At 55.5% G+C, this 17,521-nt stretch overlaps 2 protein-coding genes across 8 annotated transcripts; one reads left to right on the forward strand and one right to left on the reverse strand.

The window, feature by feature from the left end:
• Positions 1-4,877: 4,877 nt before the first annotated feature.
• Positions 4,878-7,267, reverse strand: PRRT1 (proline rich transmembrane protein 1; the record flags this gene model as incomplete). The annotated part of the gene is made up of 4 exons (XM_081140118.1): positions 7,195-7,267; positions 5,844-6,379; positions 5,182-5,367; positions 4,878-5,054 (listed from the first exon to the last, which is right to left on the reverse strand). The coding sequence occupies exons 1-4, from the start codon at positions 7,211-7,213 to the stop codon at positions 4,878-4,880; spliced, it is 918 nt and encodes a 305-aa protein (XP_080996244.1). The 5' UTR covers positions 7,214-7,267.
• A 2,217-nt stretch (positions 7,268-9,484) lies between these two features.
• Positions 9,485-17,503, forward strand: PPT2 (palmitoyl-protein thioesterase 2). 7 transcript variants are annotated; one of them, XM_081140124.1, is made up of 10 exons: positions 9,586-9,710; positions 9,972-10,183; positions 10,490-10,683; positions 10,888-11,041; positions 11,496-11,591; positions 11,681-11,788; positions 12,563-12,646; positions 12,756-12,840; positions 16,480-16,534; positions 16,707-17,503. In XM_081140124.1, exons 3-10 carry the CDS (start codon positions 10,498-10,500, stop codon positions 16,848-16,850), a joined length of 912 nt encoding a protein of 303 aa, XP_080996250.1. In that variant the 5' UTR covers positions 9,586-9,710; positions 9,972-10,183; positions 10,490-10,497; the 3' UTR covers positions 16,851-17,503. The 7 variants fall into 7 exon arrangements, with proteins under 7 accessions (XP_080996249.1, XP_080996252.1, XP_080996255.1 ...); XM_081140123.1 differs by having other exon boundaries at positions 9,485-10,183; XM_081140129.1 differs by lacking the exon at positions 9,972-10,183 and having other exon boundaries at positions 9,577-9,710.
• Positions 17,504-17,521: the final 18 nt, after the last annotated feature.

Genomic DNA, 17,521 nt, shown 5'->3' on the forward strand with positions numbered 1-17,521 from the left:
GAGGGATTCCAGCCTATCCCTGCTTTAAAAGAATCAGCCAATGGCCTCTTTCTTCCAGTCTCAAATCCCATTCCCTTGTCTCCCTTAGATCAGAGAGAAACTTCCTTACCTGACATAGGCAGGGACTATTGACGACCATTGTCAGCACAAAGCAATTACAGAAAAAAGACCACCCTTCCTCATCACCCCTAAAAGACTTTAGGGATGAAAGTCTCTGAGTGGGAAATTTGGCAGGATAGTAAGAAGCTAGGAAAATTCCTGGCAAGTGGAAGGGGGATACCAAGACAAGAAAATTAAACAAGGCCAAGCAGTTTGAGCAGCCTGCAGCCAGCTTGTGAGTCATAAGACCTTATCTTCCCCAACCAGGGATACTTGAGAGCAAATGGTTTATACCCTCCTCCCCACCAGAGAATGAAGTAAAGGGAGGAGGGGAAAAGAAGGGGGAGTTTTATCTCACCCACTGAACAAGGAAGTTAGCAGTCTTGGGACTGCCCAGATAAAATTGCCAGATGTTCTCATAAATTCTGGATAAAGCCACAACAAAGTAAAAGGGAGACCTTGCTCTCTAAGCCAGGGACTGTGGGTTTGTGTCCCATCTGGGGTGCCAAAAAGAGAAAATTAAAAAAAAGGTGGGGGGAGACCTTGAAATCTATTTTGTTGCCTAAGCTATGTGGCAGAGGAACCTTGAAATCTGTAGACAAAGTATAAAATTCCTAAACCTCCACCAGGCGGGATGCTGAGACTAGATAGGTGCCCACTTGTGCTATATGCCAAGTGTATTTTAAAAAAAAATATATCTTTATTGATTTCAGAGAGAGGAAAGGAGAGGGAGAGAGAGAGACAGAAACATCAATGATGAGAGAGTCACTGATCGGCTGCCTTCTGCATGCCCCCGACTGGGGATCGAGCCCACACCCGGGCATGTGCCCTGACCAGTAATTGAACCCAGATCTCCTGGATCCTAGGTCAATGCTCAGCTGCTGAGCCACGCCCATCTGGGAGCCAAGTGTATTTTTAATAAATTCAGTTGCTTTGCTTCCTTAATAAATTTGCTTGCTTTGCTACAACACTGCTATCTGTCACTCATCTGAAATCTTTCTTATGAGATTAACAAGAGCCAAGAAGGAGATAGCCCTTCCCCTCCAACTCAGGGGGCTGTCAGCTAACAGCATCAAGTTTTTAGATAAGGGTGCTGGGAAAATAGTGCCATTAATAGAGGCAGGGAAACAGGTTTTCAGTGGCATTTCCTCAGTTTGGTTTGGAACATGCTGAGTTTAGAGGGCCAGCAGCATGGTCCATGTGGATGTGTTCCACAGGTCCTGGAAGAATGTTTGCATATAAATATATAGGTTGGATAATGTCTTAGTCAACTTGGACTGCTGTAATAAAAGGCCATAAACTGGGTGGCTTATAAACAACAGACATTTATTTCTCACAGTTCTGGAGGCTGGGACGTCTAAGATCAAGGTAACACCAGATCCAGTGTCTGCTGACAGCCACTTCTGGTTTGTACAGGGCTGTCTTCTAACTTTGTCCTCACTTGGGGGAAGGGACACAGGAGCTCTCTGTAGTTCCTCGTATCAGGGCACTAGTCCTATTCATGATAGTCCATCCTCATGACCTAAGTACCCCCAAAGGTCCCACCATCACACTGGGGATAAAGTTTCACCATATTAATTTGGGAGAACACAAACATTCAGTTTATAGCAGAGAAGCATTAAAAATGATGTCTGGCCCAGGCTCAGCCATTGAGCGTTGACCTAGGATCCAGGAGATCTGGGTTCGATTCCCAGTCAGGGCACATGCCCGGGTTTTGGGCTGGATCCCCAGTAGGGGGGCATGTGGGAGGCTGCGGATCAATGACTCCCTCATCACTGATGTTTTTCTTTCTCTCTCTCCCTCTCTCTTCCTCTCTCTGAAATCAATAAAGATATTTAAACAAACAAACAAACAAGCAAATAAATAAAAATGACGCCTGAGCTGCTCTCCCTCTGGAAAGCACACCCATGCCTTTCCCTTCCCCTTCTTCTTGCCCCCAGGCACTTTACCTTTTCCTCTCCCAAACTCCAAGCCCCTTCTTTTGCCTCTGTAACTTTTTTCCTGAGCCCATTTCTTCTATGACTCACTTCTTCCACCTCTGTGACTTTCTAAATAAACTTTCTCTTATAATTTGAAGGAAAAAAAGAAATGATTTCTGAGTTTGGAGTGGATGAGATTTTCAAGGGAAGTTCTCAAAGAAGGAAAAAAATCTAGAGTAGGCACTTAGGAGAAGGGAGGAGGAAGCACAGGAGGGAAGAAGATGATTGGAGGTGTGCTCGAGGTCAAGGGCAAAGAGATTACCTGCCTCTGAACCCTGCCTGGGTGAGCGAGGAATCCAGGGTCAAGGAACAAACATGGGAGGGTTCCGGAAAATGCCACTGATTTTGGCTCCTGGTACTTTGGTCACTGGGTACTAACTGAGAGAGCAGCTTCAGTATAGTAGGGAGTGGAAGCAGATTTTAAAGGGGTAAGAAACAGTGAGTGTGAAAGACAAACACATCTGTGACAACAATATTCCCTTTTTAAGGGGGAAAGTGAGTAGGTGGTGAGGAAGTGGAGGTTGCAAATGTGAACTCTTTTTTTGAGAAGCTTGATGAGGCACTGGCCGGTGTGGCTATGTTGGCTGAGCATCCTCCCTTGCACCCAAAGGTCACCGGTTAGGTTTCTGGTCAGGGCACATAACCAGGTTGCAGGTTCCTGTGTGGGAGGCAACCAATCCATATTTTTCTCTAATATCAATATTTCTCTCCCTCTCTCTCCCTCTTCTTTCTTCTCTCTCTAAAAAAATCAATTAAAAAATATATTAAAAAGAAGTTTGGTGAGGAAGGCACATCCAACCAGAAATGTCTAAAGGGGAACCCATGACTTCCACACCCCATCCCATCCTCCCATGTCTCCTATCTGGGGCATGGCTTTCCTTTTGATTAACTCTGTGAGGTCGGTGTTCTCGTCTGCTGTCTCAGATGATGTCTCACTAGCATCCTGCGTGGTGGTGTCTGCATGCTGTAGGAATGCGTGGAGTCAGGATAGGACCATCCCTGCAGGTGTCCAACGGAAGATGCCAAGTCCACTGCTTGTGCCCATCCCCCCTTCCCAAGAGGCCCCCTGGCTGACCTCAGGAGAGCAAAGGACAAGCCCCAACTGGGTTTGAGAGGCCATTGACCTCCTACCTGGGGCTCTGCTATAGTCTGAATGCTCCCCTCCAAAATGCATATGTTAAATTCCGACTGTGCAGAGATGGTTTTAGGAAGTGGTGCTTTGGGAGTTGATTAGGTCCCGGAGTGGGACCCTCATGATGGGATCTGTGCGCCGATGAAAGAGACCCCACAGAGCTTCCTCGACCCTTCCACGGCGGGGCATACAATGAGAAGCCGGAGGAGGGCCCTCGCCTGATCTGACTGCCAGCCTCCAGAACGCTGAGAAATAAATTTCTGTTGTCTATAAGCCACCCAGTCAAGGATATTTTTGGTATAGCAGCTGGAACAGACTGAGACAGGCTTCCACCGCTCCCTGTTCCCTCTGCCTTCCCTGTGCTGGTACAACACACCACTTAGGGCTCTAATTCAAGTTGTCTGCCAGCCTCCAACCCGCAGGCAGCGACAGCTGTGGGCGGCTGGCATCTTTTCCCTGCCCCTGCCACCCTATCTCTGACCAACTTCTTCAGAAGGGTCTGCGCTCTCCTTTCCTCCTGACTTCCTGGAGTCCGGGGCGCAGACACCGCGGGCCCCCTGTACCTCTCCCTTTCCGAAGCCGCAAGCGCAGTGTGGCAGGGAGTGGAAAAGGCGTGCCGGGGAAGGAACGCTCCCGGAGACTGCGCCCCGGCACCTTCCCGGTAGGATCCCGGGGACCCTTCCCCCTGCATTTCTGCGTCTCTCTGGGGGCCTGAAATGTCCGCCTCCTTTCCTGACCACACTCCAAGGGGAAATGAGAGACGAAAGGGGGAGCCAAGAGAGCAGGGTCTTTGCCAGGCTGCTGCAGTCTTCGGAACTGCGGGTAGTAAGTCCACTTAGAGTCTTTAATATTGTCTTTCAGAAATTCACACACACTCACCCACAGATCAGAACACGGTGGGGCTGCCCGGGCAGCGGGGACGCCGGCTCCCCGGCCGTGGGCCGGCCGTGCCCTGGGCGCCCTCCCGCCCGGCTGCCCGCGGTCGGGGGCGACGACGGGGGCGCCCACGGGGCTATTTACAGGACCGGCAGCAGCCGTCCCGGGGCGGAGGGTCCGGCCCGGGGACCTCCCCAATCTCATTCCGAGAAACAAAACGAAACGAAACAAAAACAGAGGTTCGGGGTTAGCAAGAAAATCGGCGCAGGCCCTGGCGTAGGAGACGAGGAACTGCGCGAGCAAACCCCAGGGCCCGCGCGGGGCCCAGGCCACCCCGGCGCGGGGCTCAGGGGCGGGGCCTGGCGCCACGCAGCCAATCCCCGGGCGGAATCTCCCCGCGGGCTCGAGGAGGCGGGGTCTTGCCCGGGGCGGGGCGGGGCCTGCGCAGGGGGCGGGGCTTGGGGCCGGGCACCCGGCCGCGGAACCCACAGCCGGGCAGCCGCTCCGCGGGCGCCGCGTCCCGAGGGGCTGGGGGTCTGGAGCGACTGCGGCCGGGCCTCTGGCTGGGCTCCAGGGGCGCGGCGTCCTGGGGGGTGGGCTTGGGCGGGGTTCCTGAGGAACTGGGTTCGGAGCGCGCCCGAACGCCAGAGGTTCTGTGGGGGCCGAGGGGAGCAGGAGTCCAAGTCCCGTAGCCCCAGGGTGAGCGTGCGGGGCGCCCGTCGGACCCGCGGCGCGGCGGCAGAACCGCCTGGGAGGTCGCGGGGCGCAGGGCGCTGGCGGGCGGGGCGTCCTCAGGGATCCCAGTAGTTGTCGTGGTGCTGCGCGGCGATGATGATGACCACGGTGAGGATGGTGCAGAGCACCATGGCTGCGATGCCCACGGCCAGGGAGATGAAGGAGAAGTTCCGGGCCTCGCGTGACGCGATCTCGGCCGACACCATGTCGCCGCGGGCCAAGGCCGTGCGCACCTGCGGGGCGCGGGGGGCGCGGGTCAGGGGACGGCCCCTCGCCCGCGCGCCTCAGCCCCCCCCCCCGAGGCTCCCCAGAGCCCCAGCACTCCCCCGGGAATAAGGAGACCTCCCCAACGCCCCCCACCTGCACTGCCTTGAAGATGGCGATGATGCCTGTGGGCCAGAAGCAGCAGATGGTGGTCAGCACTGCGATGGGCATGTAGTCGTGCGGCGGGCGCCTCGGCTCCAGCAGGGCCAGCCCTGGGCCCTGGGGCGGCGGGGGGAGCGTGGGGGTCACCCCTGTGCCCCCCGGGGTCGCGCCTGCGTAGGGCTGTGGAGGGAAGGTGCGGTTGGGGGAGGCGACGTCCCTCGGACCTCTGAGCCCCACAACGTTCCGCGTTTGGAAGAGCCGTTTTAAAGGCACAATTCTTGCGCGTTGCCCCTCAAGGAACACGATCACCCCCTACCCTCCGGGACACCCATAAGTTCCACATCAACCCTGTGTCCTCGGGGCTTCCGCACTCCGCCCCCCGAGGTATGGCCCCAGCGGCGCCGCCCCCGCCTCGCTCGGACCCCGCTTCTCCTCGCGGGCAGCCCGGGCTTTCCCCCCTCGCGTGTTCCGTTCCTCCTCCCGGGCCCGGATCCCCGACCTCCACTGACTGCCAGGCCCCCTCCGCGGGCCCTCCCCAGGCCCTCTCCGGGCCTCGCCCCCGGCCGCCCGGTCCGGGCCCGCTCCTCTCGCCCGCCCGCCCGAGCGCCCCGCCCCGGCCCCCTCCGCGCCCCCCGGGCCGTCGGCCGCGTACTCACCGTGCCCACCGGGTAGACCGGCACGTAGGCGGTGCAGGGCTGCAGCTGCAGCGGGTAGCCGGGGGCCACGTAGCCCCCCAGCGGCAGCGTGCCGACCGCCCCGCCGTGCGTGGGCACCACGAAGCCGGGCGCCTGGGCGGCGTGGGGGGGCGCCGGCGGCGGCGGGGCGGCGGCGGCGGGCGGCGGGGGCGGCGGGCCGTCGAAGCGAGTCTCCTGCAGGTAGGGGTCGGGCGGCATGCGGGGCAGGGTGGCGCAGCCGGGCGGGGGCGCGCCGGAGGCGGGGCCGGGCGGGGCGTGGTGCGGGGGCCGCGGCAGGGTGGCCGAGGCCGCGGGGCCGCGCGGAGCCGAGGCCGCGGCGGCAGCCAGGCCGCCCGCCCCTAAGCGCGGGAGGGTGGCGGTGCCCGACTGGTGGTAGTGGTGGTGGTGGTGGTGGTGCGAGGGGGGCGCCGCCTGTGGGGGCGGGGCGGGGGGTTCGGCGGGCGGCTGCGGGGCGTTGTAGGGCGGCGGAGAGGTGTGGGGGACCGAGTCCGCGAGGCCTGCGGCGGCGAGCGGGGCCGAGGGCGCGGGGCGGCGGGCGGAGGTGAGGAGGGCGGGGCGCACGGGTCCGGGACGGAGGGGGTGGGAGAGACAGAGGAGACGCGTGAGGAGCCACCTCCAAGCTGGGGGCAGGAGAGGGGTTCTATCTAGGCCACCAGGCCCCCCCCGCGCTCTGTCTTTCAGTCTAGTTTTGAGGTCACAACTCTCCTGCGCTCCTCCGGGCTCTTCACAGCGGGGCGCAGGCGGCGCCCTCGCGGGCCCGCTCCCGTCCTTGGCGGACGCCTTCGGGCCCCGGGCTCGCCGGCCCCGCGTGTGCGCCCCGGGGACACGCGCGGCTCTACGTGCTCGGCTCAACAGTTGTATAAGCGCCTGTGGCGGCGCGGTCCCCCCGCCGTCCCTTCAGTGGCGGGGCCCTTCCCTGGAGTCCCCGCGCTCCTTTTAGGGCTGATAGAGGGGGTCTGCTGCGTTTTACTCCCCTGGCCCCCCATCTGATAGTGGCTCCGCCGCTGCCCCCCGGATGTCTCCAGGCCGGCTGGCCATCTGTCCCTCTGCCGCTCCCCAGGATGCCGCCCGCAGCCCGGCCGAGCTCAGCCGCTGCTGCGCCCCCCCGCCTCACCCCTGCGCCCGCGGGGGGCGGCGGGGCGGAGGCCGGAGAGGAAGGGGTGCCGCGAGCCGAGGGGCTGAGGGGTGGCCGGGAGCGGGAGCGGAGCGGAGGGGAGCCGAGCCGCCCGCTGGGGAGAGGCGAGGGAGGGAGTTGGAGCCGAGGGGGCGTCAGGAGACAGTCGGGGTGGGAGGTTTCGTTGTGGATTTTTACCTGACTTTTCCGAGGACATGCTTTCAGTCTCGCCGGGCAGGGTCTCTGCAGCCGAGTCGCGTCCCCCGCTGGAGCTGGAGCTGGGTGCAGGGATTGCGCAGCCGGCAGCAGCGCGAGGGATGGAGAGCACAGCGGCGGAGGGGGTGCTGCCGAGGCAAGGCGGGGAGGGGGGGCTTAAAGGGACCGAGGCGGGGTGGGGGAGCGCTTCAGACGTACCCCCACTCGTCTCTCCTCCTCTCACCCCAGCATTCAAGCCCCCAGTTTGGGCTCCCTTGGAGTTGTCATGGAAACAGAGAGGCAAGCAAGACCAGGCGAAGGGGGTGGGACTAAGGAAAGGAAGGAGGGAGAGAGAACACTCTAGAGTCGGCCCCTCCGAGGCTGGCTGTAGAGATTAGACTGTGGGAGAAATCGAGCAGGTGCTCTGTGGATTCAATACCCCAGTTCCTGCAGCTTTAATTCACTCCAATTAGGTCTCCTTTCTTCAGCTTCCTTCAGAGTCCCTGCAAGGCCCCAGGATCTGCTCCCAAATTCTTGACCCTAGTTTCCCCACTTTAGGAGGGACAGCTGTGCAGGAGAGAGGTGTGTGTGCAGAGTTGAGACCTGCGGTGGCCTGAAAAGTTCCCAGGGTTATGGCCTCACCTGCCACCCTGGCTTGGGGTGAAGGGGGCAGTAAAGTGGGAGGCTCGCTTACCATAAGCGTTCATGGTAAGCCTCGTCTGGGAGGGGAAGGACCGAGAGGAAGCTTAGGGGGTGCACTGATGCTCTTCCTCCAGGGAAAGGAGCTGAAGAGCTTTGGGAGAGGGAGAGGATGAATCGGCTGCTCATTTCTGGCAGCTTGGTTTGGGAATATGTACCTGACCCCCTTCCTCACCTTTGCTTATTGAGCTTCTTAGAGTTCCTGGGCCCGTCAGTGTTTAGATCCATTCCTTAAATCACCCCAACCCCCAAGACAAAGCCACCTCCTGGGTCAGCCCAGAGGCACCCCGTAACTGCAGTCTTTTTATTTGCTTATTGTATCTTGGGAGTGCACAGATGGGAGGGATGGGGAAGGTAAGCGGTCTACCAAGATTTACGGGAGTTGGGCTTTTTGCAAAGACACAGCCAAGGAATCATTATTACTGGCACATTTTTACTAGCACTTCCCAGTCCCCGCCTGAGGCAGTCACTCTCCCAGCCTGTGTCCTTCCCCTCCTGTGTCTAAACAGAGACTATAGAGCTAGCTGTACCGAGACCCTCCCTGGGCCACTCCCTGGCTGCAGAGACTTAGATCAGGGGGCCTGGTTCTGGTTTCTGTGGTGTTTGTGTGAGCCCCTAACCCTCTACCACCACCTCATCCTTATTCTACGCAACTCGGAGCTCAACTTGGTTCGATTAGGAGATACTTTGGAGTGGCAAAGACCTTGTGAGCAAGGGAGGGGTTCAGACAATCTGGAAAATTCCTTTTCTCAAGGTAAACGTCTTTATTTTATTTTAAATATATATATATATTGATTTCAGAGAGAGGAAGGGAGAGGGAGAGAGAGAGATAGAAATATCAATGATGAGAGTCACTGATTGGCTGCCTCCTGCATGCCCCCGACTGGGGATCTATTGGCCACCCCGGGCATGTGCCCTGACCTGAATCAAATCACGATCTTCTAGGGTCCTAGGTGGATGCTCAACTGCTGAGCCACTCCGGCTGGGCGAGGTAAACGTCTTTAAATGCTAAGTAAGAGCTCTAACTGGGGCTCCTTGTGTCCAAGGAACTCAATAAGTATCTGGAAGCTCTGATAGAAATAAATGACAAAGATTTATTCAAGGGTCTTAGGATTTGCAAACCGGTAACACAATTAGGCAAAAGCCAGAGCGTTCCTGAGAAGAAAGAGCCGAGAGTTCTTATAGGAAAAAGTACATTCTTCAGAAGAATCGGTTCTGCATTCTTAGCCTCTGGACTGGTAATCCTCTAGATCCCCGATGGTCTGGCCACTGGATGTCAGGTGGTCTGGGTATCTGAATAGTTTTTCCTTAGTCCTTCAGGGGGTAATCAGAGAGTTATCTGGAGGGCTGGTGTATATGCGGGCATTGATGTTCAAGAGTTTAAGTTAAAACAAGAATAGAATCACTTCTTCATACCTCAACCTACTTGACTTTAGTAATTTAGCAGCTTGGCTATAGTGAGTTCGTTTTATTTCTTCACTAAATTCTTCAAGGGGACACAGGTGGAGAGGTGGGGGTGCCCGGGGCTTGGAAGTCTGGGCTGAGTGGGAGGGTCTGGGTGGCGAGCCGCCCACAGGAGCTCCGGGCTAAGGGCGGGATTACGGGGTCGCTGTGGCTGAAAGTCCGGTCGAAACCACGCTAGCAAGCGTGTCAGTGCCGCCTCAGGAGCCTCCGCCCCTTGGGGGTGGATCCTTCGCGGGGAGCTGAGGCGAGAAGGGCAGGAAAAACTGGGCCAGGCTGCCCTTGTAGCTCGAGGGGCCAGGAGGACTCTCGGCGTCTCTGGGGACAAGGGCACTACACGCACTTCAGAATCAAGAGTTGTAAGAGGCTGACCTGGGGCGGGCTGGCAGGGGTGGGGTAGGGTTCGCCCCGACCCGCTCCAGCCCTCAGCGGGCGACCCCTGAGCGCGGGGGACTGCCTTCCCGGGGTCCGGCCCGGCGCGCCCCGGGAACAGACGCGGGGTCCCGCCGCGCAGCCGGGCACCGGGCGGAGGCCTTCTCTGCGCCCGGGGCCTCTGCCGCCGCTCGCTCTCCTCGCCGGTCTGAATGGATCGCTCCGCCTATTGCCTCCCCCGCTCCTAGGGCGCGATGGAAAGTTCCATCGCCCCTCCGGTCCCGGCCTGCGTTGCCGGGGACGCTGGCACGGTTGCCAGGGAAAGCCCCGGACGTGACGGCTGAGCGCGACCCCGAGCCGCCCGGTCCGTCGTTCCCCGCGCGCTGCGCCCCGCGCCCCGGGGCTCCAGACTGGGGAGAAGTGAACGGCGGGCGGAGCGAGGCTCTCGGAGCCCGGCCAGGTGGGGGTTCGCGCTCCCCGCACCTTGCTGCTGCTCAGAGGTCCCGCAAAACCCCGGGTGCTGCACAGCGGGGAGGACGCGTTAGGAGGCTCCTAGGCCGGGGCCTCGGTCCCCGCCGAGCTGGGGGCGGGGCGTCAGGAGCGCGCCGCGCCTGCGTGCGGGGGGCGCGCGGGGAGGGGACCCGAGGAGGTTACGAGTTGGCTGTTCCGTGACGAGGCCCTGGGGCGGCGCGGCGGGGAGGCCCGGTAGCCCGGTGCGTTCGGGGGAGGGCGGGCTCGTCTCACAGCCCCCGTCGCCCCTCGGCAGGCGGGAGCATGCTGGGGCTGCGGGGGCCGCGGCTCCCCGCCGCGCGCGTCCTGCTCCTGCTGCCCGTCCTGCCGCTGCTGCTGCCGCCCGCGGCCCCCGCGCGCCGGCGCGCGCCCTACAAGCCGGTCATCGTGGTGCACGGGCTCTTTGACAGCTCGTACAGCTTCCGCCACCTGCTGGAATTCATCAACGAGGTCTGGCGGGTCGCCGCTGCGGCCGGGAGGGAGGGTGCGGAGCCGAGAGCCCCCGCCTCGGGAGCTGGTGCTGCCCCGGGGAGGGCTGGGTGGGGGACGAGGCCCGGGTTCTAGCGGCGCACAGTAGGCATGTGGGCGCGGCCAGGGGCGGCGCGCAGGGCCCTCGCAGCTCATGCCCACTCGCAGCATTGCCCCTCCCCACAGACACACCCCGGGACTGTGGTGACGGTGCTCGACCTCTTCGATGGGAGAGAGAGTTTGCGGCCCCTGTGGGAACAGGTGCAAGGATTCCGAGAGGCTGTCGCCCCCATCATGGCACAGGCCCCTCAAGGGGTGCATCTCATCTGCTACTCGCAGGGTAGGTGCCCCCCAAACCTAAGCACTATCTGAAGCTTGATCCTTATCTGAGGGGCACTTCCTAGTGTCCCCTTTTCTGAGCCACATTGCTCCAGCCAGGACCCTGGTGCCTGAGCCCTCCTTTTCTGACTTCCCTGAGCACGGGCCTCATCTCTGTGTGTCCTGAGTGGGATGCTCCCTGCACGGCTGCCCCCTTCTTTCCCCATTACCCATGGTTCTTGGACCCAAGAGGTAGTGAGAGGGGCAGTAAAGAGCATCCTCGAGTTAGAGTCAGAAGACCCAGAATCTAATCCTGGCTCTGTCACTTATATGATACGGGACCTTCTGCCACAGGGTGTGTCTGTGTTCTCTGGATCTCAGTCTTTATGTACATTGCGGTGGGGGAGAGGCAGAGGGGGGAGACGGTTGGCCTGGCTGCCCCTAAATCCCTGCCCAATGTGGTGGTCTGCCTACAGGGGGCCTGGTGTGCCGGGCACTGCTCTCTGTGATGGATGAGCACAATGTGGATTCTTTCATCTCTCTGTCCTCTCCACAGATGGGACAGTATGGAGGTGAGTGGGTACTCTGGGCTTCATAGGGGGCCCTGAGTTTTGGGGGCACCAAGGCTTGGGGCCACTTGGCACCACTGCTCTCTTGCCAGACACGGACTACTTGAAGTGGCTGTTCCCTACCTCCATGAGGTCTAACCTTTACCGGATCTGCTATAGCCCTTGGGGGCAGGAATTCTCCATATGCAACTACTGGCACGGTGAGTAGGGGTGCTAAACTGGACCTCCATGGAGGGGAACCCTGGAGGGTAGGGCCTGCTGCTTTCCCCTCTACCATAACCAACAGCAATAATAATGGTGATAACTTATATTTATTGAGCACTACTGTGTGAACAGGCACTGTTCAAAATGCTTTATGTGTATCACCTGTTGTCTCAGAAGGTACAGTCTGGTGCAGAGGTCAGCAAACTTTTCCTTTAAAGGGCCAGATAGTAAATATTTTTAGTTTTGCAGGTCATATAGTCTCTGTCACAACCACTCGATTCTGGCATTACTAGTGTGAAAGCAGCAATACACCACACGTAAATGAATGTGTCTCTGTTCCAATAAGACTTTATTTACAGAAACAAGCAGCAGACCTAACGCAAATGCCTAAGGTACTTCTTAAGACCATGGATACTGGGTCCAGACTACTTGGGTTTGAAGTCTGACCCTCCTGGGTGACTCTGGATGCTGCTTAACCTTTCTGGGACTCAGTTTTTCTCATCCTTAAAATAATAATATAGTACTTACCTTATAGAGTGGTTGTAAGGATTCAATAAATTTATGAATATAATATACTTTGAACAGTACCTGGCTCATAGTAGGTACTAGATAAAGGTGTTTGCTCTCATGTTCACAATTATTATTGTCGCTACATTATATTACTGTTTACCTTGTCTATTACTGTAGCCTCCTGATTGGTCTTCCAGTCTCCAATCTTGCCTCCTCTCCCTGCTTCTCTGACTATCTTTCTAAATGCTGTTTGTACCCAGACCCCCACCATGATGACTTGTACCTCAATGCCAGCAGCTTCCTGGCCCTGATCAATGGGGAGAGAGACCATCCCAATGCCACTGGTGAGACCCTAGGCTTCTACTTGGGTCCCATTTTCTGCTTTTCTGACCCCATCTGTTACCTGGCCTGACCCCTGTGACTGATTCAGGCTCTCTTCTTCTCACCCTGCAGCATGGCGGAAAAACTTCCTTCGTGTGGGCCGCATGGTGCTGATTGGAGGCCCTGATGATGGTGTTATTACCCCCTGGCAGTCCAGGTAACAAGGGACTGTGTGGCCTGAAAATTGGCTAAGGATACTCCCTAATCCCCACCAATCTTCATCTCATGCCTAAAACTGGTCCCACTGTTCAATTAATGCCCCCCACCTTCCATTTATCCTGTCAGCCAAGACCAAAACCTGGTAGTCATCCCCTAACCCCTTGTATCTAGCCAGTCACTACATCCTGCTGGTTCTACTTCCTCTCTATCCCTACCACCCCTGGTTTTGTAAAAACTTGTAACTTTGAAATAATTATGGATTCATGGGAAATTGCAAAGATGGTTTAGAGAGGCCCTGTGCATCCTTCACCCAGTTTCCCCAGTGGTTGCATCTTATGTAACTATAGCACGATATCAAAACCAGGAACTTGACATTGGTACAACATGCGTATAGTTCCATGCCATTTTAGTCCATTTCCTATCACCTCTGTTACTTACCTGACTACTGAGATTGCCTCAGACTCACCCCTGCCATCCTATTCCTCTAGAAAAACCAGGTCTCCATGGCACTATGTGCAAGCCTCGGCTTGAGATCTCCATGAGTGATCTGGAGTGGCACCTGACCTCTGTAGTCACTCATTGAGCACTATGTGCCCCGGCACTGTTCTGGGCCTGGGGAATGCAGCTGTCAATAAAAGAGAAGTCCCTGCTGTTATGTCACTTACATTCTAGTAGGGGAGACAGATAATATGTGTAAATGTATATGTCAGGTAAGAATAAAATAAGGCAGGGGAAGGACTTTCAGGATGACTGGAGCCTGTTTATTTATTTATTTATTTATTTTTTAGAACATAAATCAATAGTTTTTATTTTTTTATTATTATTTTTTAAACATATCTTTATTGATTTCAGAGAGAGGGAAGGAAGGGGGGGAGAGAGAGATAGAAACATCAATGATGAGAGTCATTGATCGGCTGCCTAGCCCGAAAACCGGGCATGTGCCCTGATCAGGAATCGAACCCCAATCTCCTGGATCCTAGGTCGATGCTCAACCGCTGAGCCACGCCTGGCCGGGCTGGAGCTTGTTTTAGATAGTGGCCAGGGAACTCCTCCTGGAAGAGTTGCCCTTTGAGCAGACACTGAAGGAAATGAGGGAAGGAGTTGTGCAACAGTGTGGGGGAAGTAGGGCCAGGGAGAAGGACAGCACCTGTATGGGCCCTGGGGCAGGTATGAGCACAGGGAGCTGGAGAGAGTGGGAGAGGAGGCTGAAAGGTAGCAGGGAGCCGTTATGTCAAGCCTTTGTAAGGCAAAGTAAGGCCCTTGACTTCTTTTTTCTAAAATATACGCAACAAAAAATTTGCCATTTTAATTTTTTTAAAATATGTTTTTATCGATTTCAGAGAGAGGAAGGGAAAGGGAGAGAGAGAGATAGAAACATCAATGGGAATCATCAATCAGCTGCCTCCTGCACACCCCTTACTGGGGATTGAGCCTGCAACCCAGCACTTGCCCTGACCAGCAGTCAAACCATGACCTCCAGGTTCATGGGTCAACACTCAGTCACTGAGCCACACCGGCTGGGCAAATTTGCCGTATTTTATGTATGTATTATGTATTTATTTTTAGAGAGAGAAAAGGAGAGAGAGAGAGAAAAACATCGATCCTTTGCCTTGCGTACACACCCGGACCAGGGATTGAACCCGCAATCTGGGTATGTGCCCTGACTGGGAATCGAACCCACCATTTTTCAGTGAATGGGACAATGCTCCAACCAACTGAACCACACCAGCCAGGGCAAAATTGCTATTTTTAAATGTACAGTTCAGTAGCATTAAAGTACATTCACATTACTGTGTAACCATTACCACATTCCATCTCCAGGGCTTTTTTTTTTCTTCTCAAACTGAAACTCCATACCCATTAAACACGAACTCCCCAGCCCTGCCTCCCCCAGCCCCTGGCACCCACCACCCTTGACTTCATTCTGAGTAAAATGGGAAGGCATTGGAGGGTTTTGAGTGAAGGAGTAACATCCTATACTTAGGAGATGGGGTTTATTTATATTTCATTTCAGATCTACAGCAAGCCTATGAAGGTGGTAATAGCTCACAGTTACATAGCTCACAGTTACATAGCACAGTTACATAGACAGAAGGCATTGTTCTAAGTACTTTTCAGATAAAGCTCATTTAGCCCTGGCCATTTTGACTTAGTGGTTAGAGCGTCAGACTGCGGACTAAAAGGTCTCGGTTTGATTCTGGCCAAGGGACGTACTTGGGCTGTGCGGGAGGCAACCAGTCGATGTGTGTCTCTCTCACATTGATGTTTCCTCTCTCTCTCTCTCTCTCTGACTCTTCCTTCCACTCTCTCTAAAAAGCAATGGGAAAAAGTATCCTCGAGTGAGGATTTAAAAAATAAAAAGCTCATTTAATCCTCAAAACAACCTTTTAGGAAATTTGGGTGCAGAGATGAAATGATTTGCTTAAGTTCATAGAATAAGTGAAGTCAGGCTATCTGTTAATCACATGCTTTACTTCCTCTCTCCAAAGGAGGTATTTCTTATATAGGACACAGGGGAGAAGTAACATGCTCAGCTGCACACAGTGGGGAGTGTGTGGCAGAGCTGGAGTGCAAGTCCAGGTCTCTGTGTCCCTGCTGCCCTCCCACGCCTTATGAAACCCAGCTTGTCAACATGGCCTCCAGGCCTCCAACCCAGCTCCCCGCCGACCCAGCTGCGCCTCACCTCTGTGCCTTTGCTCTTGCATCCCATTTGCCTCACAGCCTTCCCTAGTCCAGCGTCATCGCTGGGAAGCCTTTGTTGGTGCTCTAAACTAAGGCAGTGGCTTCTCATCTTTGCTCCTGTAGCCCATTGGACTTACTCTTATTAGCATGTGTTCAGTTATTCACCACCAGCGTCCACTCAGTGCTTGTGCCAGCTATATATTCTTAATTAAAAAACATTTTAAGACCTTTTTATTTCGAAACAATCTCATACTTAAGAAGTTACCAAAGTAGTACAAAGCAATCTCGTATACTCTTCACCTAGTTTTCCCGAGTGTTAACATTTTACCACGTCTACATTAGCATCTGCTCCCTACAGCGAGTGTGTGTGAACCATTTGAAAGTAGGCTGTAGACATAATGTTGTTTTACCCCTAAAACTTTAGCATGTCAGTGTATATTTCCTATAGACAGGGCATTTTTCACATCTCTGCAATACAGTTATCAAAATCAGGAAATTAACATTGAAATGGTGCTCTATAGACCTTACTCAAATTTTTCCAATTGTCTTTTTAGAAAAAGAATATTCCAGTGCAAGATCCAACCCAGGATCATGTGTTGCATTTAGTTTTCTTGTCTTTGTAGTCTCTTTTAATCTGGAATACTTCCCCAGTTTTTGTCCGAGACTGATATTTTGAAGCGTATGGGCCAGCTATTTTGTAGAATGTCCCTTAATTTGGATTGGTTGGCTATTTCCTCACTATTAGATTCAGGTTATACATTTTTGATGGGAATTCAGCGAAGTGATGCTGCATCTTCATTACGTCACCTCATGGGGTACATGATGTCCAGTTAAATATTTTGAGTGTCCTCTCTGCTGCCTGTCTCCCCAGCAGGCTGTAAGTTCCTTAAGGACCCTAGCCCACCTTGATTTTCTCCAGCTGTCCTGATAATGCCCCACCCCCTTCTCTTTATAGCTTCTTTGGTTTCTATGATGCAAATGAGACAGTCTTGGAGATGGAGGAGCAACTGGTGAGTTCCTGGGATTTCTTCATGCCCTGTCCCAGCTCAATCTATAGCCCTCCCTGCTACTGACTCATGAACTGAAGGGTTCACCCTGGTGGGAGGGTGCCTGAGACACCAGCAGGAACTCACTTTGTCTCTCTCTGTGTCTGTCTTCCATGCCCCTTTATCCACCTCAAAGGTTTATCTTCGGGATTCTTTTGGGTTGAAGACTCTCTTGGCCCGGGGGGCCATAGTGAGGTGTCCAATGGCTGGGATTGCCCACACGGCCTGGCACTCCAACCACACCCTTTATGAGACCTGCATTGAACCTTGGCTCTCCTGAGGACATCCCCAGGGATCCCCTAGGAACTCCCTGGCCCAGAGACCAATTGGTGGCCTTGGAAAGCAGATGTCCAGCTCTGTTGCACCAGTGACCACATCATTTCTTGCACACTGCCCCCACCAATCAGGGCTCCCAGGATCCCCTCCTCTGCTCCGTGAATAACAAATCCTGGTCTCCCCCACCTCATGTCTTCATTTGGGGGTTGCTCCATATTCTCCCATCCTTTCAAGGCTGAGGTTGGGAAGTGAGAAACCAGGTTTTTAACTTGTGGCTGCTCCTCCATCTCTGGCTGTACAGGAGGGGAACCCAGCCTGCCCACCACAGCGGTCTCCTCCCAGGCCACTCAGGACATTGTTAGCTTCTGTTCCCACTGAACTCCCCCCTGTTGTCAGCCATCCCACCCCCAGGAAGGACTACCCATGAGAGTGGGGTCCTGAGGCTCCCCTATGGGGACAGTTCCATTCTTGAAGTGTCAGTGTTGGGGAATATCTGTGGCCTGCAAGGCCCATCTCAGGTTTGGGGATCCCCCAGTCCCTATGTTCAGTGTTGGGGTACCTCCTGGGAGCCTACTTTCTTTGAGGCCCCAGCCCTTCTTTTAGCTACCCTTGAATGGGTATTACCCCTGTATTTGTGGAAATAAAGTTCCATTTCCTTAGTGTGACTTGGCTCAT

Source organism: Miniopterus schreibersii, assembly GCF_964146895.1.
Source record: "Miniopterus schreibersii genome assembly, chromosome: 6".
NCBI classification, from domain to species: Eukaryota; Metazoa; Chordata; class Mammalia; order Chiroptera; family Miniopteridae; genus Miniopterus; species Miniopterus schreibersii.

Coding starts and splice junctions, on each gene's coding strand:
- PPT2 (XM_081140123.1), top strand. CDS start 10,498: ATGCTGGGGCTGCGGGGGCCGCGGCTCCCCGCCGCGCGCGTCCTGCTC. Junction 12,841..16,479: donor ATTACCCCCTGGCAGTCCAG/GTAACAAGGGAC, acceptor TTCTCTTTATAG/CTTCTTTGGTTTCTATGATG. Junction 16,535..16,706: donor TGGAGATGGAGGAGCAACTG/GTGAGTTCCTGG, acceptor TCCACCTCAAAG/GTTTATCTTCGGGATTCTTT.